A 23,119-nucleotide genomic window follows, 5' to 3' on the forward strand; every position below is an offset into this window, starting at 1 on the left:
GTGATGGTCTGTAGAGGCTGGCCGTTTTCATCCCATGTTACTTATTCCAAGATTTTGTCCTTTCTCATTCATCATTGGATTTCTTTGTGGTGAGTGATAGATGCCGTGGTGGATAAAAGGAAAACCGAGTAAGTGTCAGAAACGCGCAAAGGAGGCAGGGGTCTGTGTCGGTGCCTTGGCTCCCTTTCCGTGCACCATGTCGCGCTCTGTCCCAGTTGTCCTGTGAGGCTTGGGACGCCTGGAATGTCACAGACGAAGGAGATTTCTTACCTCTCCTCTCCTTCCGGGCGCCAGGATCTTAAGCACAAATGTGCTCAGTCCTAACCGGCTCAGGCCCCCCTCCCCAAGGCAGGATCGCGTCTCAGGCCCCACTGCTGGGCATCCAGGGGAGAACTCGCTGCCGCCCGGAGGTCGAATGTTCTCAGGTGGGCACAGAATGCGCCTGGGAAGCCGGCGGGGGTGAGACCGGCTGCACAGGGCTGGTGGGTTGTGATGCTCACCTCCCCTCCCCCAGCACGGAAGCGATGTGCTGGACTTTTAACGTGCATTTTGACATCTTTATTTTTGCCACTTCTGGCCCGTGTCCGTCTGAGTCTGAAGACGGCTGGCAGTACTGTAGCCTTCGCGCCGGCGAGGCCCAGGCCTCGTGGGCGCTGGTCCCGATCCCGCGGGCGGCTCGCAGACTTTCAAAAAGGCAGACCACGTGCTTCTGCTGTGCAGACACTCACCCCCTTCTGGTGCCGGGGTGATTCTTCCCAGGGCCGTGGTTCTTGTGACTCCATCACGGGGACCCCCCACCCCGAGAGATGAGTTCTTCAAAGGCTCCGTGTTTTCTGCACCCTGCCCCCACGTCTGTCTTCTCTTCCTTCATCTTTCCTTCTTTTTGATCTGCTGTGGTTTGGACTCCTGGTCGCAAATGAGTTTTAGAAGATGCTGTTTATTCTGAACCAAGGTTTTTGGAACACTGAGAAGTTTTAGGATGTTTTACCACAGTTTGGTTCACTTCTGGGCCCCATTTGTCAACAGATTTAAGTCATTCTACGTACGGGGAGTTTCTCTAAGAAGAATCTCTTCCCCCTCCCTCCCCTGCACCCATTCCTGCCCGATTTCTTTGTTTTGCAGGCGAAAAGTTTCCTTTTGCTCCCTTGCTTAAAAATTCTATTTCAGGGGTGCCTGCATGGCTCAGTCAGTTAAGCATCTGACTTCGGCTCGGGTCATGATCTTGTGGTTCGTGGGTTCGAGCCCCGCTCCGGGCTCTCTGCTGTCAGCACAGAGCCTGCTGCAGATCCTCTTTCCCCTTATCTCTCTGCCCCTCTGCTGCTCACTCTCTCTCTTTCCCTCTCTCTCAAATAAATAAACATTTTAAAAATTTCTAAAAAGTATATTTCAGATTCCCCAGTCTCTTGGCTAGTGTGTGCAAATGTAGCCACCAGCTGTCATGACAGGGACACCCTCTGTGGCACTTTAGGACCTCCTTCCCCCTTACAGAGCCCCTCTGCTCATGCCCCCGGTGCACACCCACGCATACACTCACGCACGTGCATGCACACACAAGGGTGCCTACACGTGCACACACACCAGGACGTTTTGCCGTGCCTCCTCTCTCCGTATCAGCCACAGGCCCCACGAGGCAGCCATCCTGAGTTAATTATTCAGCCAACATGCATAGGAAGCTTACTACGGGCCAGGTGTGGTTCTAGGCTCTGAGGAAACCACAGTGAAAAGTTTCTGCCTCTATGGAATCTATGTTCTAGAATAGCACTGTCCAGTAGAAGGTCCCTCGATGATAGAAAAGTTCTGCGCTGCTTCATACAAAAGCCACCAGCCACGTGTGGCTACTGAGCACTTGAAATGTGGCCAGTGTAACTTGAGGAACTGATTTTTTTTTCATTTTCTTTTATTTTAATTAACTTAAATTCGAAGAGCCACATTTGCCTAGTGGCTGGCATATTGAAAGTCCTAGAGGAAGAAAAAAGTAGGTAAATGCTCTCTCCTCCCTCCTTCAGTCACAAAATGTCTAAGTAAATTTTAAATATTGAAAAGTGCTGTGAAGAAAGCAAAGCCAAGCGGAGTAAGGAAACAGAGTAATGAGGGAGGCACTGATTTACTTGGGGTGGTGGTCAGGAAAGGTCTCTCTGTGGGAGGATGCCTTTTATTTTTGTTTTAATGTTTATTTATTTCTGAGTGAGAAAGTGAGAGTGAGGGGAGAGGGACAGAGGGGGGGGGGGAGAGAGAGAATCCCAAGCAGGCCCTACACTGTCAGGACAGAGCCCAATGCAGAGCTTGAACTCACGAACTGTGAGATCATGGCCTGAGCTGAAACCAGGAGTCGGCCACTTAACCAACTGAGCCACCCAGATGCCATGAGGATGACTTTTAAATGGGGACGTGAGCACTGAGGAGCTCGGGGGTGGGAGGTTAGGGCAGAGGTCCTGTGACGCGCAAGGGGGAGCAGGAAGTATGGGCCAGAACGTGCCGGGGTTGCAGGCTGTTATAAGGGCTTGGAGAAAGGGCTTTGTGCAGAAAGGTGACATGAACTGATTCTTATCTTAAAATATGCCGCTGCTCCAGAGAGGAAGGAAGCGGGAGACCCTTGAGAGGCTGCCACAGACTTCCAGGTGGGAGAGGACGGTAGCTTAGACAAGGCAGGGGCAGGGGGATGTGGAAGTGGTGCGAAGGGTCAGATACTAGATTTATTCTGAAGACAGAGTCAGCAGCGTTGCTGACGGATTAGTTGGGGTGAGCCCAACAGAGTTTGGGCCGGAATGACCAATGGTGGAGCCACAGACAGAGATGAGAAACTCTGGAGGAGGTAACGTATGGCTGAGGGGGAAACCAAGAGTCTCAGCAGCAGGGACATGGAGGCTGAAGATGTCAGTTTGGGTGTGGTCAGCAAAAAGACACGGTCCCCTCTGCTCTGCTGTGCCCGTGTCCTCTCCTCACCAGTGCCCGGAGGGACACTCACCCATTGCTGATGACGTTGTCCAGCGTGGGAATGCCAGGGCTCCTCGTTAGAATAACTGGGTTCTGGATTCACAGGGGGAAATGCCCCTCCCCAAGTCCTGCTCAGCTTTGTCACCTGAGCCCCTAAGCAGATGTGTGTGGGCACAGTCCCGCAGAGTTGCTCGTAAAAATAAGCCTCCACTTCCACCCTTGAGCACTCTCTTCAGTGGAACTCAACCCCAAGGCAACGGGAGGGACAGGAGGTAACAGCCATCTTTTCCCTTTCCCTTCTCCCCAGGTGTCAGCTCTACTCCTTTCAAAACACATCTCCCTTCTCCTTTAAGCACAAAATGAAAGATGCCCTCTACACCAGCCCGTGCGTTTACACACTGGACGCTGCCACTTCCCCGGCTTTGCTACTCCTAATAAGCAAATTGTTCCTGTCCTCCCAAATTAATATTTGTTTAATGCAATTCCAATCAGAATTCTAACAGGATTTTATTTTGCAGATGATTCTGATTTATGGGAATTGATTTATATGAAGAAATGACCAAACTAACCCAGAAATATTTTGCCAAAGAAGAGTGATAAGGAGGAGCTCACTCTACCAGACATTAAAACATACTCTAATCTACAAAAAAAAAAAAAAAAAATTAAGTCATGTGTGTCAATAGCTAGATAAGAGGCACAGAATAAATGACCCAGAAACGCCCTAGTATATATAAAAATGTAATGTATGACAGAGATGATTTCACAAATTAGTGAGAACACAATACATGCTATGAGATAATTGGTAACTCTCAAAAAAAATGGTTAGAATTGTATCTTACAGCTTAACCCAAGATCAGTTGAATTCCAAATGCATTAAATGTAACAAAGCTAAAACACTCTGAGAAAACATAGAATGCTATGTCTCAGCTATCAAGGCAGGGAATCACTTTTTTTTTTTAATTTTTTAACATTTATTTTTGAGACAGAGAGAGACAGAGCATGAGCAGGGGAGGGGCAGAGAGAGGGAGACACAGAATCTGAAGCAGGCTCCAGTCTCTGAGCTGTCAGCACAGAGCCCGATGCGGGGCTCGAACTCACGGACCGTGAGATCATGACCTGAGCCAAAGTCGGCCGCTTAACCGACTGAGCCACCGAGGCACCCCACTTTTTTTTTTTAATGTACAAGTGATTTTTATCTATTTTCTGTTGAAGTATAATTGACATATAAGATCCTGTTAGTTTCAGGTGTGCATCAGAGTGATTCCATGTTTTTATACATCATGAAATGATCCCCACAATCAGATAGTTACCATCTGTCACCATACAAAGTTAATACAATATTATTGAGTATATTCCCTATGCTGTACATTACATCCCAGGACCTTTTTTTTTTTTTTTTTTTTTCACAACTGGAAGTTTGTACCTCTTAATCACCCTTCGCCTACTTCATCTGCCCCTCAAACCCTCCCCTCTCTGGCAACCAGCAGTTTGTTTCTTGTAACTGGGAACCACTTTCTATATAAAAAATTACAGCGAAAGGAGCCACAAAAGAAAAAGGTTGGTAAATTTGCTGCCTGAAACGTAAAACTTTTGCATGTAAAAACACGAAAAATGCCATCTACGAACAAACACGAATGAACATAAAAGGCAAACGATCGACTAGAATCATTTTGCAACAAATATAATAAAGTACTGATGCTCTTAATATAGAGACTTGTAAATCAATAGTAAAACCACTGAGCATCACAAGAGAAAAATGGCATGAATAAACAATGCAAAAGGAAAGAACACACAGGGCAAGTAAATCTATGAAAGCAGTTCAACCTGATTAGCAATGAAGGAAGGCACAAAAGTATATTAAGATCATCTAACCCTGGGGCACCTGGGTGGCTTAGTCACTTAAGCTTCTGACTTCGGCTCAGGTCACGATCTCACGGTTCATGGGTTCGAGCCTCCCGCTGGGCTCTGTGCTGACAGCTCAGAGCCTGGAGCCTGCTTCGGATTCTGTCTCCATCTCTCCCTGCCCCTCCCCGGCTTACAGTCCTTCTCTCAATCTGTCTCAAAAGTAAATAAACGTTAAAAAATTTATTTAAAAAAAAGATGGTTTAACCCTATCTAATCAGCAAGGCGTTTTCATGGTAATATTCCATGTAGGTCGAGTGGTAAGTTGGGCATTCCTGTTCATTGCCAGGGGAAGGGCCAGCTGATGGAAAAGTTGGCCAAATGAGTGAAGAGAACTTAAAATGCACATATCCTTTAACCCAGTGCTTCTGTGTCTAAGCATTCATCCTAAGGGCTTACCAGAAATAAGGACTCACGGTGTTGCCTGCAATTTTGTTGAGCAGAGCCAAAAATTGAAGAAAAAGAAAAATGTCCAACAAAAGCTCAATGACTAAATGTATCACATGTGTATATCCCCCCAAGGTAGTATCATGCAGCCATTTTTAAGTCATTATTTTGCTCATTATTTATAGAAAGAGGGAACATGTCAAGTGAAATAAAGGAACTACAGTGTTCAGGGTGATTTTTTTCTCCTTTATACTTGAAAGCATTTTCTGGATTTTCTATACGGTGACTTCTGTGGTAAGAAACAAGAGTTGATATCCATTTTCTGATACCCATATAAACACCATTTGGTGGCCCCAGGTAAGCATCTTGCTTCTGATGTACCATCAATTACAGCAGCTTGAGAGCCCAGCGACATCTCGACATCTCATCTCTGCCACCCCACCCACCACTTCAGAGCTTAGAGCCTTCGTTGCATTTCTGTATCTGTTTGCCTCTAAACATGAACGAATGACCTGCACCCTCCTTTGCTTGCGTTGGGCCGGTTCCCACTGCCCTTCCCAAAGAAAGGAAGAAAAGAAGGTGATCTTTTATTTTCACGTGCACCCTCTCTCACTGTCTGTGCGTACCTAGGTGTCTGCTTTATTGTGGGTGCCGGTCGGGGTGGGTTAGAAAGAAATGCTAGTTTCTTCTGCCTTGTGGAAAAACACTGACCCTATCTTTGTTCTTGTCCCACAGATATGATGCTGCCTCTTGTGTTTAGCCATTGGAGCAGTTACAGTTTTTTGTGCTGAGATCATTCTGAACACTCTAACGCTAGACTTCAGCATTCAAGGGAAGCCAAAGCCATTGGAGGGGGAATAAAGCCCAAAGCCTTTTATCTGATTTGCTCCAAAAATTTCACTGCCCCTTCCCTACCCACCCCCCTCCCCAAATTTAAGCTGTTGCACACAGACAGACGGCATGGCGAGCAAGCGAAAATCCACAACCCCGTGCATGGTTCGGACATCACAAGTAGTAGAACAAGATGTGCCCGAGGAAGGAGACAGGGCCAAAGAAAAAGGAAACAGCACAACACAGCCTGAAACAACCAAGGACAGTTGGACAGTAGAACCCGAGAACTCTTCCAAAGAAAATGAAGTGATAGAGGTGAAATCTACAGGGGAAAACCAATCCAAAAAACTCCAAGGTGGTTATGAATGCAAATACTGCCCCTACTCCACGCAAAACCTGAACGAGTTCACGGAGCACGTTGACACGCAGCACCCCAACGTGATTCTCAACCCCTTATACGTGTGTGCCGAATGTAACTTCACAACCAAAAAGTACGACTCCCTGTCTGACCACAACTCCAAGTTCCATCCCGGGGAGACCAACTTCAAGCTGAAGTTAATCAAGCGCAATAATCAAACTGTCCTAGAGCAGTCCATCGAAGCCACCAACCACGTCGTGTCCATCACCACCAGCGGCCCCGGAAGCGGCGACGGTGATCCCGGAATCTCAGTGAGTAAAACCCCCATCATGAAGCCAGGGAAACCAAAAGCCGATGCCAAGAAGGTGCCCAAGAAGCCGGAGGAGGCCACGCCCGAGAACCACGTGGAAGGGACTGCCCGCCTGGTGACAGACGCGGCTGAGATCCTCTCGAGACTCGGAGGCGTGGAGCTCCTCCAGGACACATTAGGGCACGTCACGCCTTCTGTCCAGCTCCCACCAAATATCAACCTTGTCCCGAAGGTCCCCGTCCCGCTGAATACTACCAAATACAACTCTGCCCTGGACACGAATGCCACCATGATCAACTCCTTCAACAAGTTCCCTTACCCGACCCAGGCCGAGTTGTCCTGGCTGACAGCTGCTTCCAAACACCCAGAAGAGCACATCAGAATCTGGTTTGCCACACAGCGCTTAAAGCATGGCATCAGCTGGTCCCCGGAGGAGGTGGAGGAGGCCCGGAAAAAGATGTTTAATGGCACCATCCAGTCAGTACCCCCCACGATCACCGTGCTGCCGGCCCAGCTGGCGCCCACAAAGATGTCACAGCCCATCCTCCAGACAGCTCTGCCGTGCCAGATTCTCGGCCAGACCAGCCTGGTGCTGACTCAGGTGACCAGCGGGTCAACAACGGTCTCCTGCTCCCCCATCACGCTTGCCGTGGCCGGAGTGACCAACCATGGCCAAAAAAGGCCTTTGGTGACTCCCCAGGCCGCCCCCGAGCCCAAGCGTCCACACATCGCTCAGGTGCCAGAGCCCCCGCCCAAGGTGGCCAACCCTGTGCTGACGCCAGCCAGTGACCGCAAGAAGACAAAGGAGCAGATTGCGCATCTCAAGGCAAGCTTTCTCCAGAGCCAGTTTCCTGACGATGCTGAGGTCTATCGGCTCATCGAGGTGACCGGCCTTGCCAGGAGTGAGATCAAGAAGTGGTTCAGCGATCACCGGTATCGGTGTCAAAGAGGCATCGTCCACATCACCAGCGAATCCCTTGCCAAAGACCAGTTGGCCATCGCAGCCTCCCGACACGGCCGCGCGTACCACGCGTACCCGGACTTTGCCCCACAGAAATTCAAAGAAAAAACACAGGGTCAGATTAAAACCCTGGAGGACAGCTTTTTGAAAAGCTCTTTCCCGACCCAAGCAGAACTGGATAGACTGAGGGTGGAAACCAAGCTGAGCAGGAGAGAGATCGAATCCTGGTTCTCAGAGAGACGGAAGCTTCGGGACAGCATGGAACAGGCAGTCTTGGATTCCATGGGGACTGGCAAAAAAGGCCAAGATGTGGTGGCCCCCAATGGTGCTCTGTCTCGACTTGACCAGCTCTCCAGTGCCCAGTTAGCCAGTTCTCTGCCCAGCCCTTCACCAGCAATTACGAAAAATCAAGAACAGGTACATCTCCTGCGGAGCACGTTTGCAAGAACCCAGTGGCCTACTCCCCAGGAGTATGACCAGTTAGCAGCCAAGACGGGCCTGGTCCGAACTGAAATTGTGCGCTGGTTCAAAGAGAACAGGTGCTTGCTAAAAACCGGAACCTTAAAGTGGATGGAGCAGTACCAGCACCAGCAGATAGCGGGAGATCACGGTTACGACGCCCCACCAAGGAAAGCAGTGAAAGCCGTCATCACTGAGAGCCCAAAGAATGGAAGTGACGTGGGTCAGCAACATTACAAGGACCCCAAAAAGCTCTGTGAAGAGGACTTGGAGAAGCTGGTACCCAGGGTGAAAGTGAGCAACGAGCAAGCCAAGGATGGTGTGCCGGCCAAGCCTTCTGAAGCCACCTCGGACAGGTCGGAGGGCAGCAGCCGGGACGGCCAGGGCAGCGACGAGAATGAGGAGTCGGGCGTTGTGGATTGGGTGGAGGTCACGGTCGGAGAGGAGGACGCCATCTCAGACAGGTCGGATAGCTGGAGTCAGACGGCAGCCGAAGGCACCGCAGAACAGGCCGGCTCGGACTCCGACAGCATCCCTGCCGAGGCTGGCCAGGCCTAACAGGTAACCCCCTCCCGGCTCCCCGCAGGAAAGTAGGCGAGGATGCCGGCTGGCTTTCTCTGTATTACCAGAGTCCATATAGGTTGTAGGGTACGGAGATGTTGACACAGATGATGAGTTCTTTTTAAAAGTTCTTGTTTGAAAAAGGAAGGAAACCAGGGATGCTGGCAGGCCAGGTCAGAGGACCTGGAGGGGGTCCCGCAGGACCAGTCAAAACGGTCCTTGGCTTCATGCAGGATGGAAAGCAGGTGTGAGCCAGCAGGAGGTGAGAGCAGAGTTTACTGAAGGGAGAGAGAGAGGGATTGAGAGCAGATACGGACGGAGCGTCTGGGAGACTTAAAAAGGAAAGGAGCGGGAGTCCCATCTTTGCTTGGGGTCTGGGGATTTTATTGACCACTGCGGTCTGGAGCACATGTCCTCTCAGGCATCCAGGAACTCAGGGTCCAGGTGTCCATCATAAGTCGCTCGTTCCCTGGAGTCAGGGAATTTTGACGACGAGATGTCTAGAGTCAGTGGTCTGCAATAGGCAGGCGTGTGCCACATGATGGCCTCGCCTGGTCCTTCCTGAGATGTTATCTACTGTGCCAGAAGGCCCCAGAGAAGTCATGAACTCCTGGTCCCTTGTAAGGAGGACGTACGTTAAGGCATGTGCGGCGCGGGGGGGTGCAAGTCCTAGCGAGAGAGAATAGAAGCAGGAAAGGGAGCAAAAAGCAGATTTTATGGAGCCCTTCGGTTTCCTGGTCTCACTAGCGGCTGGTGGATTTTGTGTCCTCGTTTGCAAGGCCCTGCCCATGAGTGACAGCGCTGTGGCATATCTTGGACGCACCCTCTGGGGCCTCTCCGTTCCTCAGTCTACAAGCAGTTATAGGGACACAGCCTCTGCCTGCTTTCTGTTTGCTGCTGTAAGAAACGGACCTGAAAAGGATGTGTCTTTTCCTTTTTCTTTCTGTTTGTTTTGTTTTGTTTTGTTTTCATTTTCATTTTCTTTCCTTTCTTGGATTTTTAAGGGTAGCTAACCAGGTTTACTGGCCAGAGATTTGGGGTTGTTTCTTTCAACCTGACAGGTTTTGGTGTTTGCCCAGTCATGGCTGAAGGAAGGCGAGTTTCTCACTATATAACACAGCTCATAATTGTGCTGAGTGGGTCCCCAGAACCCCTTCAAATCTGGAAGAGACTGGTGTAAATTAGGCCTGTGGAGCCACAAAAGCCTGGGAAGGGAGGTTGCCATGGTTACTAATGGCCGTGTCATCCACATGATGGGACATGCACCCAGGCCCTGGTGTTTGTGCTTTCACAAGAGGTCTGTGCAAATCAAGGCCTCAAAACACAGCAGCTTGCTTGGTGGTAGGTTTAGAATAGAGGGGGCAGCGGGGAGAGGGGTGCAGGAGGCAGAGAGCCGACCTTGGCCAAAGCCGACACATTCCACGGGGGGGGCAGCTTGGAACCAGGAGGGAAAGGTGTGATTTACGCTCTGCCCAGATTGGCTTCTCCAGAGGTCACTTAAAAGGCAACAGAAGCCCCCCCCCCCATCATGTCATCTTTAAAAATAATGAAACAAAGGTAAGAACCTCCAGAATGATTGATAAGGTCCCGAAGGGAGCCCTGGAAATTACCATGCTTCTTTATTAACGACTTCGGACAACTTTGGCTGGTCATGCCCCTCATCAATTCATTTATTTCATAGTAAGAAATAGCAGTAAAGAAATAAATGAAAAAATAAAGTCTTCTTAGAAACCGTATTTTAGCCAGTTCCATCAGTTAGTGAAAGAGCAGTTGAAGGAACAGCCAATCAAAGATGCCATCAAGGCTTCTTCCCGCCGCCCCCCTCCCCGACTTTTCAAGGGGGAATCGTAATGGGGTACAGGTGAGGAGGCGGTCCAGAGGGGAGGGGCTAGTGGCAGGAGGGGGCTAAAGTCCAACAGTACCAACTGCCCCCCACCATCTGGCTACCTTGGTTCCTCCCTCTGGCTCTTCTCGTACCTTCCTTTGAGACCTAGCTTGCCCTGTCTTCCATCCTTGACCTTTCCCAGTGCATGACATAAATTTACCCGATTGCTTTTTCCTCCTGCCACGGAGTAGACAATAGGGTTCAGTTCAATCCAGCAGATACATTCTGCACACCTACCGTGTGCCAGTCTCTGTGCTAAGTGACAGAGATAACGGGATGAAGAAAGCAGATAAGAGTCCTTTCACGTGGTGCTCAGTCAGGCCAAGGAGAGAGGAAATTGCTCTTTCCTTTACTAGCCGGGGTGATCCCTGGTGTGATAGGGACACGCCCAGCTGTGCACTGGAGCACGCAGGAGGGGCATCCAGAGGTCAGGGCAGGCTTCCCGGAGGAAGGGACATCTGTCTCAGAGACTAGCTGAAGGGAAGGGGCTGGCCGGTGCACTGACAAGGAAGAGTGGCTCATGTGGAAAGGGACAGACAAGGAAAGTTCCAGAGATGAGAAAAGGAATGGTACAGTTGAGGAACCAAGAGAGTTTGGGCACAGCCAGAAAGCCGAGTTTGGGGTTCAGGAGACGATGAGAAAAGGCAACTCAAAGAAATGACCGTGGTTTTCCACAGCAAGCAAAAGCTGTTCGGAACCAGCTGTGTTGACCGAGTTTGAGTAGAATTGTGAGTGTCCCGTGTCCCAGAGTGAGCTGGGATGGCACTTCCAGGTCCCCATGGCTGAGTGGGGTTTGTCTAGGGGTAGCAGCTCCCCAGGGGCCCTGAGGCCACCTGTCCCCATCCCTTCTCCCCCAAGCTGTACCACCACCGACAGGGGAACATGCCCAGCTCTTCTGCCTACCATCGGGCCTGTTCCCCACGAGAGGCCCAAGAGAAACATAAAGGGGGAAGCAATGCTAAAACCATTAAGGAGCAGCTTTGGAGGGAAGGGAGGAAGGATGGAAGGGTGGGCGCAGGGCCTCCTGAGCACCAGAGGCTGAGCTAAGTGCTCTGGCCCCAGATGGTCTTCCTCGGTGCTCCCAGTGACGCCGAGAGGTAAGCTACTGTATATTTTCATAGGCCCAGAAACTGAGGCTCAGAAACCAAGGAGCGTACCCTCCTTCTCCCAACCAGCATCTTGGCTTCCCTCCACAGCCCCGCCTCCTACTGCTGTCTCTGCCTCTCTGTTTCTGACAGAAACTCCCTGTCTCTGGATGACCCCCAGGGTGGGGTTGGGAGGTGGGTGTTTAGATTTGACAGTTGATATTAGATAATTCAGAGATGAAGGAACTGGCTGTTTTCTACCTCCCACCCACCCACACACACACACACAAACCCAGAAATACCGTGGAACCCCCTTTTATGTTTATTTATGGCGAATGCCCTCAAGTGTGAGCTGAAAAATGTTCCCAAACAAGATGCTATGGTCTGCTTGACACCGGGTAGCACCCAGTGTCCCTACTGGCTTCCTGATGTTTCCAAGGTGCTACTGCATTGAGAAAAGGGCTGCGGGTCTGGCCTGGTGGTGGCATCCCAGACAGAGGCACCCGCTTAAGGGAACCTTTCAACTCAGAGGGAAGAAGTCCCTCCAAATTACTTCACAGCTTTTATGAACCGAACACATGGGTCTCTTGAAATTCATAAATATTCAGTGATGCCTTTATTTAAACACATATTTATTTAGGAAACTGCAGTTGGGTTCAGTTGTTACACATACGATAATCCTGAAAATAATGCACAGTTTCAGCTTCGTAAAAGGTGTTATGGGATGTACGTATGAGAAAGAGAAAGAGAGAGAGAATGAACTTGGGTGAGCAGCTGAGAGCAAACTCCAGGGTGGGGTTTCCTCCTCTGTTGTGGTTCAGCATCCCCTCTGCCAAAGCTTCACAAGCTCACGACAGCGTTGACTCGGGCCAAGTTCACTCAGCCTTGAGGGCAGACAGAAAGGGACTCCTTACCTTTGAATTGTGTTGTGATGATTCATCCTCCGGGGCCAAACAGTTATGGAGCTATCCGTTGAGAGACCTGTCGTGGTAAGAGGCTGAACAGTAAATTCCTCCTTTCCTAAAAATGAGTCAGAATACTTGAGCCAAACATTGCCAGACATATGCCTCAATGTTTGGCCAGATGGAATATCCCAGTACTCCTACTACTAAGAATTTCTATATACCGGTATATGCCATGTACTTGGCATTCTTCTTAGCACATCCATTAAATCATTTAAACCTCACTTCATCCCCGTGACATAGGTATGGCCTTCTTCCTGTTGTGCAAAGGGCAAAACCGAGGCTCAGAGAGACGCATGGGTTCCTCAGCTAGCAGCTGGTGGTGCCCGGAGGCCACCTCTCATCTGTGAGGCACCAGTGCCCGACCCAACCACAGTTGGTACCAGTGCCACGGGTCAGGGCAGACCAGCAGGACTTGACTCTTTCTTAATACTATAGTCAAACACGAATACACAGTGACTCGTGCACTAATTTGGCTACCTCCCAATTCCTGACAGTTTCCAACTCATGATTAGGGATGGCTTTGGACAAGATAAATTTCGTGAAAAATATTTTCCAGGGTTCAGCTTGCTTGAAAAATTCAAGGCTACCAACTGGTGCATCCTGGCTACACTTTAGGATCCAGGATATGCGTGCCCCACAGTGTGTTCAGATTAGCTGTCTAGATACAGATATTTGAATGAGTGGATGGATGGATGGATGGATGGATGGATGGATGGATGAAACTGTAATTATCTGTTTCTCTGTCTCTCCCCACCAGACCCTTGAATGTAGGGACCATATCCTATTAATCTCTGAGTCCCTAGTGCCTAATTTGGAGGGGGTGCTTAATAGCAATGTATTGAACCAACCTGAGAATTAACAAACATAGTTGACTTTCAGTTGTCTGGAATCTGGTATTTCAGTCCTTTGATCCTCGTCCTCCTCCTCCTCCCCCTCCCCTACCACCCCCTCCCCACTCCCTCTTCCTTTCACTTCCTGTCCTCCTTCCCCTTTCCCTCCTCCTCATTTTCCATCACTCATTAGCCTTATTAGCTGACAGCTGACAGAGGAGAGAAGTTGGGGACAGTTTGCTTTCCGTACATGTGAGCAGCTCCAGGAAAAGGTCTGCTGGAGAATCTCACTGGTTATTTACTGGGTGATGCTTCTCAGGGACTGCCCATTAGCCTCGCAGCCCTGGCACCTAATGGAGAGTTAACTGTTACCACTTCCATTTGCCTAATTCTGGAGCTTCTCACGCTAGGAATTCTCACTGTGCTTTGGGCAGCTTGTAGCAATTTAGGAATCGTGAAGTCTAAGTTCCCTCATTTGTCAGAGGAAGGATGTGGGCCCCAAGGAGAGGAAGTAACTGGTCCAGAGACATCCATAATAAGTGATTCGACCCATTTATGCATCAGGTTATTTGTGGAATGCCTCTGGCGTGCCACACTCCGGGTGTGTTCAAACTCTGAACATCTGTGGTACCCAACATGTTCCTTCCCTCATGGAGCCCACAGTCTAGTGAGGGATGAAATTTTAACCAAACAAAAAGGAGAGATTGCCATGCTAACAGGTTTTTTGAAGGAAAGGTACACAGTCTGTGGGAATATACGATAGGGGAATTTGACTTGATTTGAGTGGTTGGGGGAGGCTTCTCTGAAGAGATAATAAATGAGTTAAAATCCAAAAAGTCAAGTATGAGTTGGCTGAGCAGAGAAGAGGGGGAAGTAGCCTTCCATGCTGAAGATACAGCATACTCAAAGGCCCTGAGGCCAGAGGGAACTTCACATCAGGGGACCTAAAAGGTGGCCATTGTGGCAGTGATTTGCCCAGTTCACACTTCACAGAAGTTCATGGGTTAAAAACCAGAGTGGTGTGTGACCTACAAATAATCCAAATTTCCCTTGAAACTCCTCTACCTCACCAGTAAAGAAGACTGTATGTGATTCAGTGTGTATGATCCTGTAGAGAAAGGTTAGATGCTCTGAGATACTCAAGGAAGGAATAAAAGGAAGTCATGTTGCAGATATCTGGGCATTCAGACCTTCCTGCCATAGTGGTAAATGGAGGATGGATGCTGGAAAATTCTAGAGCATCCACATGGCCATATGTTTTACTTTATTCTCTATTATTAGTAGGTCTCTATAACTTTAATACTTAACGATATTAGTCAACTAAGGCTGCCAGAACAGAACACTACAGATTGAGTGGCTTAAACAACATTTATGTCCTTGCAGTTCTGGAGACTGAAAGTTCAAGATCAAGTTTCCAAGCAGAGTTGGTTACTGGTGTGGCCTCTCTCCTTGACTTGCACGCAGCCACTTCTCTCTGTGTCCTGTCCTTTCCTAGTCTTTCCTCTGTGCCTGTGCCCTCCTAATGTCTCTTCCTCTTCTTATAAGGACACTAGAGCCCCACCTCATGACCCTCATTTAGCCATAATTACCTCTTTAAAGGCCCATCTCCAAATACAGTCAGATTGGGGTTAAGGCTTCAACATATGAATGGTGGGGTAAGGGACATAGTTCAGCCTATAGCACTAATAGAATTGTCTGTTGTTGTTAGGATTAAATGAAATAATACAAGTGAAATCCCCTAAACAAGGGCCCAGCATTAGCATCAGCAATTGCTTAGTTGCTGGCTCTGAATTGACAGTCTTTTTTTTTTTTTAGTATATTATGATTACTTTTAATGTTTACTTATTTTGAAAGACGGTGGGGATAGGCAGAGAGCAAGAAAGAGAGAGAGAATCCCAAGCAGGCTGCACACTGTCACCACAGAGCCCGATGTGGGGCTTGATCCCATGAACCATGAGATCACGACCTGAGCTGAAATCAAGAGTTGGGTGCTCAACCGACTGAGCCACCCAGGTGCCCTGATACTTTTTTTTTTTTTTTTTTTTATGGAGAAGAACTTGGCTGAATGCCTTCCAACTTGGCTTTTTCAGTTGGGGCCCCACTTGTACAAGCTCATGCTGTTGTGTATTAATCGCACCTCAGAGGGGTGGGGGTGAGGATGGGGGGCAATGACAAGGGGTAACATTTGCTGAGCCCTTACTGTGCCAGGCACTTTTCATGTGTTGATGACGCTCTGAAGTCAACACTATTCTTTTTCATTTTATGGCTGAGGAGAACGAGACACAGAAAGGTAGCTCATCCAAGATCCTTCAGCTAGAAAGTGGGGGAGCTGGCATTCAAACCCGAATCCACATGCATAAACACGTCAGGGGTGTGCCTAGTGAGTTTAAAATATGATTCTGTTTGCCCAAATTCTTTGGACTCCTCTAGATAATATCCTCTGATGGAAAAAGGGCAGGAAGAGCCAATAGCCCCTTTGACTCCTTCTCCCATTGAGCCTCCTTGCAAGCAGCCTGGGGGAGACTTGCCTGGCTTGTAAGTCTCAGCAATCTCCCCAAGCCCAGAGGCTCCCCAAACGGCTGCGGTGAAAGAGCTTTGGCCAGATATGCCAGAGTTGACCAAGGCCTGGCATGGGAACGATTTGAGATGGGATGGAGTCTTCCTGGTCCACTGGGAAATTGCTTAATCCCTCTCCCTGCCACCACGTTTTCCTTTTCCCAATTCTAATTAAAATCAGAGCATGCCCCCTCTCAAGAAAAGAAAGTTTGGCTCAAATATTATTAAGATAATAAATCACTATCACGGTGCTTGTTTTTCTGTCTCACGGAGTACAGTATTACTCTCTCCTGAGTCCGTGGGGCTTAGGGAAATCCCTACAGGGCAAATTAAAGAGACACAGAAACAGGTATCACATGGGAAAAGAATTCTAATTTTTTCATGTTTCCCCAATGGGTAAAGTAATAAGCAGATTTTGCTGAAGAATTAGACAGTACTTTTTAGCCTTCCAAGTTGTCCCCAAGATAGAAAGGGACTGCTATGAAGGCAGAGGGTTCTCTGTCCCGGGCAGTGTTCAGGAAGAGGCTAGACATCCACTTGGTAGAATAGTGGCCATAAGCAAAGGGCCCGACGATCTTGCTGTTTCCTCCCAAAGGGGAGATCCGGTGCTCTAGGATCAAATAATCCATCGGATCACTGGTCCTCTGCCTTGGGGAATGTCTCCGTCCTAGTGGTAAGATTGCGGATAGAAGCCCAGGGGATTAGCAAGAGGCCACACAGTCAAAATCACTGTGCTACTCTAAAATAAAAACCCGAGATGGGAGTTTGTCACCAACGTTGTGTAACCAGCCACCCCTCTAAGAGCAGCGTGCTTGTCCCATTTTTCTTTCACTAATGAACGCCGGGGCATACTGTGTGGGCCAGACCCAGAGTGGGGCGGGGGGCCAGGGGTCAGCAGTGAACACCGCGGGCCCCATGCGTGTCCTCAGAGGACGTGCAATTAACCAGGCAGTTTGAAGACCGCATGATACAGTTGTGCTGGAGATCCCTGGTGCAGGGGCGTTTGACAAGGAGACCTGAGGGTGCTCGGGGGCAAAGCCTTCCGGCGAAGCAGCCTGTGGCTAGGACGCGCTGCCCAAGGGGAAGTGACTGGGCCACCGGCTGTGTCCCTCATGGGGAAGGGAAACCGCCCCGCCTTCTGTTCCCAGCGGCTTCCCAGCCTCCCTTTTGAGAGCATTGCCAGCCCCCGCAGTCCTGCCCGCTGCCACGCACCCTGGGAGAGGTCAGAGGAGAGCTGAGGTCCCAGGGTGCTCCCAGGGCCCAGAGCCACCCCCGGACATCTAGGGTCTCTGCAGAAGCAACTTGGTGTCCTTTTCTCCGGGTCACCCTTTTGCCCTCTGCAGTCCGTTTGGGAAGGGGGTGGGGGGTGGTAAGGGCTTTGTTCAGTATTTCTTTTCTTTGTGAATACACCTGTTTGGAGGCTTATGTGTGTTGGTGTCCACAAGAAATGACACAAGGGAATCACAACACATCGCCCAATGAAGAACCACCTTCATATTGAGGCATATCTAAAAATGTGAGTTTTTGCCATTCGCTTGAAGAGACAGGGTTCAGTTTCATTTTTGAGAGGGAAAGAGAGTAAATACGTGTATACACACACACCCTAAGGCCCCAGTTTTACACCTGGCCTTCCTCAAAGGAAAATGAAGCAGTGTTTCGGGAGCACCTGCATGCCTGGCACTCCCCACCTGTAACCCCCACCCCCAGTGGCCCAGCAGGTATGGGGGGATGGAAGTGAGTCTCGGGGTGGTTAAGGAAGTAACACGGACACACAGCTAGGAAGTGGCAGGCCCTGGATCCCAGCTACTCCGACCCCACGGCTCTTTCCACTCTGACCCACCACAGCCAATACCCACAGTCATGTGCTGACCTGATGCTCTGCAGCCTGGCTGGGAGAAGGATGAAGAGTAGCGGTCTACCCCCCTTGGGCCTTGTTTCCCGGGCTCTTGAGAACCTCTCAGGTGGACACCCCACCAGAGGCACCCGCTTTGCAAGGGTGGTGAAAGACCCTGTTTGCTGGGGGGAAAGCCAATTCCTTGGGGAGCACAGGAGGGGCCTGGCTCTGGTCCCTGTGCCCACCCGGGGTGCATGTGGCTCTCCGTGGGATCAGCAGTAGGCACGTGGACCTCTCTGGGTGCCCAGAACCGCCAGCCCCTGCCTTTGAAGCAGACGTGCTCTCCCTGTCCCCAGGTGTCTCCATGCAGGGGGAGACTGTGTGAGTAGGACAGGGAGCCTGGACCCCGATCAGGTGTGGGAGGAGCAACTGAAGTGGGATGACCTTGGAGGAATGCAGGCTCCACCACTCGCTACATGCCTGACATCATTTAATCTCAGCCCCTGTTTCTTCACGCCACGGTAGGCTTAACGGTCTGGTTACTATAAGGAGTGGACGGGATGCATTAGCATTAGCACCTACCATTGGGCCTGGCTCGTAGTAAGTGTGAGAGAAATATCAGTTCCTGTCACTGTTGTCACAACCAAGGTCATTACTGTGACTGTGCCTCTGAGAAGTCTCGTGATTTGGGGGATTTGCCTTTCTTCCCGGAGCTTCCCTCCTTTTCCTTGTGAACTGAGTGATGTGACAGCACCACCTGTAAGGACCCCTGTGGTTCTTACAGTTGAGTGACTTTTGCGGATCACTTTCAGGCGGTACCAGATCCCAAGGACACCCCCGGAATCTGGTTTCATCCACAGACGTTTCTCTCACCAGTTGGCTTCTTAACTCCAGCATTCATTCTCCTAGTCAGAGCACCTAGGAAATGTGGGGACAGCTGACCTCCTGACATTAAGAAAGAATGACCGTATAGGTGACCTGCTGATACCTCTGGCTGAGAAGTCAAGTCTGCTTGCTCTTGGGGCCCCTGTGCTAAAGGCACTTCTTAGGGTCCTCTCCACTAGAAGCAGCCATTCCAAGAAGGAGGCAAAGAAAAAGCCAGTCGCTTCAGGAATCCACAGATCTGATAAACTTCCAGCCTGTCATGGAATACTAGCTGTAGTCCTGGGCCCTCCCCTCGGATTCCTTTCCCAGGAGCTCCAGATCCTGGGAGCCCACAAGGGTAATCATGGCGGTCTGTCTTTGCTTTCTCGGGCTGCCTTAAAGTACCACAAAGCGGTGGCTTAAACAACAGAAATGTATTCTGTCACAGTTCTGGAGACTCGAAGTCTGGTGTTGGCAGAGTTGGTTCTTTCTGGGGGCCGTGAGGGAAATCTGTTCCACGCCTCGCTCCTAGCTTCTGCTAGGTTGCTGGCAGTCCTTGGTGTCCCTTGGCGTCCCTTGGCGTCCCTTGGCTCATAGATGCATCACCATGGTCTCTGGCTTCGTCTTCATGTGGTGTACTCTCTGTGCGAATCTGTTTCAGTGTCCGGATTTCCAGTTTATAACGTCACCAGTTCTGTTGGATGAGGGGACACCCTAATGACCTCATTTTAACATGACTATTTATCCCTGTAAAGGAATTTCCAAATAGGGTTTCATTGTGAGATACTGAGGATTAGGACAACAGTATATCTTTTGAAGAGACACAGTTCAACTCACAAGAGGGTCCTTGTGCTGTTTTAATAACATCAAAGAACATAAGAATTAAGCATTTCTCCATTCGGACTCTTAATACTGTTGGTATGTTATAAGCAGACACTCTGGAGATTGCCTGGGTTTGAATCCTGACGGGGCCACTTCCCAGCTGTACAATCTTGGACAAAGTGTTTAGCCTCTCTGTGCTCAGTTTCCTCACCTATAAAATGGGAACAATGGTCACACACCTCTGAAGGTTGATATCGAATTAAAAATGCACTTAGGGGGCACCTGGGTGGCTCAGTCGGTTAAGCATCCGACTCTGGCTCAGGTCATGATCTCGTGATCTGTGAGTTCGAGCCCCACGTCAGGCTCTGTGCTGACGGCTCAGAGCCTGGATCCTGCCTCGGGTTCTCTGTCTCCCTCCCTCTCTGCCCCTCCCCCACTCGCGCATGCTCGCTCTCTCTCTCTCTCTCTCTCTCTCTCAAAAATAAACATTAAAAAAAATTTTAAATACACTTAAAATGTTTCATCTTGTTATGATCACTGTTCTATACCTTACCATGCTTGGAAAAGGCTGCAGCCAACAAAACAACAGAAGTCTGTAATACTATGTAGTATTGTCAGACTCTGGAACTTTAGGAGCCCCTGTGACTGGCTCCCCCTCCAGGAATGAGAAAAAGGCCTTGTAATGATGAAAAGAGTCACAGGCCACCACCTCCACTTGCCCAGAAAGTCATCCTATTTTCAAAGGTCTGTTTCTGGGGACGCTTCCTGTGATGTCAGACTGTACTCGGGAAAATACACTCTTTAAAAAAAAAAAAAAAAAAAAAAAACTGGGGCGCCTGGGTGGCTCAGTCGGTTAAGCATCCGACTTCGGCTCAGGTCATGATCTCACGGTCCGTGGGTTTGAGCCCCGCGTCGGGCTCTGTGCTGACAGCTCAGAGCCTGGAGCCTGTTTCAGATTCTGTGTCTCCCTCTCTCTCTGACCCTCCCCCGTTCATGCTCTCTCTCTGTCTCAAAAATAAATAAAACATTTAAAAAAAATGAAAAAAAAAAAAACTGGCCCCAAACTGGGGCACTTGTCTCTCCTCTAAGCCCTAGGATGGCTTTGGAAGGGGTCCTCCCCAAGACAGCCAGGAAGAGTGACCCAGCCCCCTTCCACCCAGGGACTGATCATCTCCTGACATCTTGTCTCTCCGGTTTTGTGTTGTCTTTCTAGGGAAGCCCGTCAGAACTGCATTGCTGATAAAGGGGACGCTCTGTCTTTGAGGAAGGAAGAGGACCTCCCTCCCCGGCCGTGGGCCACCCTGGCCAGAGGCTCCAAGTGGAACCACTTAGCCGGCGTGTGGCTGCTGGGTGCCGGAGCCCCAGCCTTCACACACACCCCGCCCGGAGGACCGGCGGGAATTGTTCATAGTGCCAAAGTCCTACTACTGCGTTTTCAATGGGTCCTTGTAAATAGTTTGCTCCTCTGCCCTGGCCCCCACTTCTTGCTATACTGGAACCAATTTGTACGATGTGGGAATTTTGTTACCTTTTTAATCAAGGGCAATGTCCTTTTCCAGCACTACCATTGTAAGGTTTTTTCCAGGAGGGAGGGCTGATCCCATGTGCTTTTTCTCTTTTTCCTTTTTTTTTTTTAATCTTTATTTTATTAATTTTGGGGAGGGGGGGAATGTTAGCATTAGTGCCATTATATCTACTGGATTTTAGGTAGGGAGAGTTCGTTTCATTAAAAGTAGTTTGAAATTTGGGAGATTTCTCCGTGGGAAGGGCTAGGATTTGGGCTTCTGTCTGAACTTTGAGAGGGTTTTACAGATGGCACATCTTCCAGATCAAGCCCATTCTTGGTTCTCCCTCCCCCACCAGCCACCTCTGGGGTCCCTGTTTAGCCACGCACAGGGCTTTCCGAACTGCCAACAGGTGGATCTGGTTTTCGCCGCCGCCTGGCCTCTTGGGCTGACCTTGGGCGGAGCCAGCACCAGAGAACTAGGGAGCAGGTGGCTCCCTCTTTCAGCGTCTTGTTAGATACCAGCAGAAAGGGCTTCCACATTTCTAGCATTATCGTTACTTTTGTGAAACTCCAACAAAAAGAGGTCTTCCTACCTAGATGGTACAAAAATGAACAACTTTGGTTTTGATTTCTGTTCCTAACTGCCTTTTCTCAGTGTGGTATTTGACAAGATTTCAGCCTGAAGCCTCACCATGATTTGATTTTTTTGTTTGTATTTGTTTCTGGGCCAATTTTAGATTCCTGAGTGCACTTTTGTTTTTTGTTGGTTTTTTTTTTTTTTTTTCCAATTAGTCCTAACTTTTAAAGAGGAAAAACCAAGAGACATATCTGGTGTAAATGTTGCAATATGAATTGTGTTTGCAACCCCCTCCCCCCCCCACCCCCCATTTGGGTATACTGCACAAATAAAATGCTAGGGAGTTTGGAAAAAAAACATTTTTTCTAACTTGTTGCTCATTTGTTGTAACTCAATAAAGCAGAGACTAAACATTTTTATAACCTTTTCCTCTGCTCCTTGTTCTTCATTGCTGCCTGGCTTCGAGGGCATGAGGTTTCCAACTCAGCCACCTCTCGTTTCAAAGCAGTATGACAGATTCATTTGACATTTCTCATTTTCTGTCTTGGTGAGGTCCGACAGCACAAATGGGACTTTAAACACAGGGCGTACATGTCGATGTGGGAATCTGTCACATCTCTTGGACACAGAGAAGTAAGTGATAGGTCCTCCCTTCTCCAGGGTCTTCACAAATAGATTCATAAAATACTGCGGAGAACAGCATGAGTGGGAGGGAAATCTGCAGGCCATGTGCAGGACCACTGCTCGCCCTCCGGTGACCCGAGGTAAGTCACTCCCCTCCCTGGGCTGCTGCTGACAGGTGACTGGGACACTGCCATTTCTCAGAGAAGGCTGGCCTTTGTGTCTCTGCCCAGGTAAGGTTTAAAGAGTCCCTCACCGTTCAGGGGTGAGGCTCATCTGCCCGGGGACTTTCAAGCTTGGGCAGGCACCAGAATCACCTGGAGGGGCTAAAGTTTCTGATTCGGTAGGCCTGGAGCAAGATCCGAGAATCTGTGTTGCTAACAAGTTTCCACGGTAAGGCTGATGCTGCTGGTCTGGGAAACCCACTTTGGGAACCTCTGGTCTAGATATTTGATTTTCCAGGGATGTATGGACTTTGGGCCGGCTTATCTAAACTAAGCATGCGTATAAAGCATGTGGAAGTATATTCTTCAGACAGCCCTCCCACTTCCCCAAACATAGGAAACATTGAAAAATCGGATATTCTGAGTAAGTTGGCCTTCTCTGGAAGATGTCCTCTATCTTGAATATTGTAGAGTTCTGGCCTTTGGCTACAAAACCATGCAGTCCTGCAGCAGCCATGGTCTGGGGCTCCGGCTGCCTGGGAGATACCTGCCCACTAATCTCTGCACCCCCTTTTCAATCTCCATCCCCTGGTCCCCTACACAGTCAGGAGGCAGAGATGCCTTCTGCTTAGCGGAATCTGCTCAGTTCCCACCAGCCACCCCAAAGCTCATGCTCCAGATACTACCCTCCCACCGGGACCACTGC

General features: G+C 49.5%; 1 protein-coding gene across 7 annotated transcripts in view; it reads left to right on the forward strand.

Annotated features, from left to right (window-relative positions):
- ZHX2 (zinc fingers and homeoboxes 2) overlaps positions 1-22,054 on the forward strand; it is a 162,826-nt gene extending 140,772 nt beyond the window's left edge. For 6 of the 7 annotated variants that reach the window (XM_023248489.2, XM_023248488.2, XM_019823081.3 and 3 more), the window contains 2 exons: positions 5,959-8,703; positions 20,758-22,054. In XM_023248489.2, the coding sequence (XP_023104257.2) occupies positions 6,184-8,700 (2,517 nt within the window). In that variant the 5' untranslated portion in view covers positions 5,959-6,183 and the 3' untranslated portion in view covers positions 8,701-8,703; positions 20,758-22,054. Of the gene's footprint in view, positions 1-4,984; positions 5,803-5,958; positions 8,704-20,757 lie in introns of those variants that run through there. The other variant, XM_023248491.2, reaches the window with a different exon arrangement.
- Positions 22,055-23,119: the final 1,065 nt, after the last annotated feature.

Source organism: Felis catus, chromosome F2 (assembly GCF_018350175.1).
Source record: "Felis catus isolate Fca126 chromosome F2, F.catus_Fca126_mat1.0, whole genome shotgun sequence".
Classification (NCBI taxonomy): Eukaryota; Metazoa; Chordata; class Mammalia; order Carnivora; family Felidae; genus Felis; species Felis catus.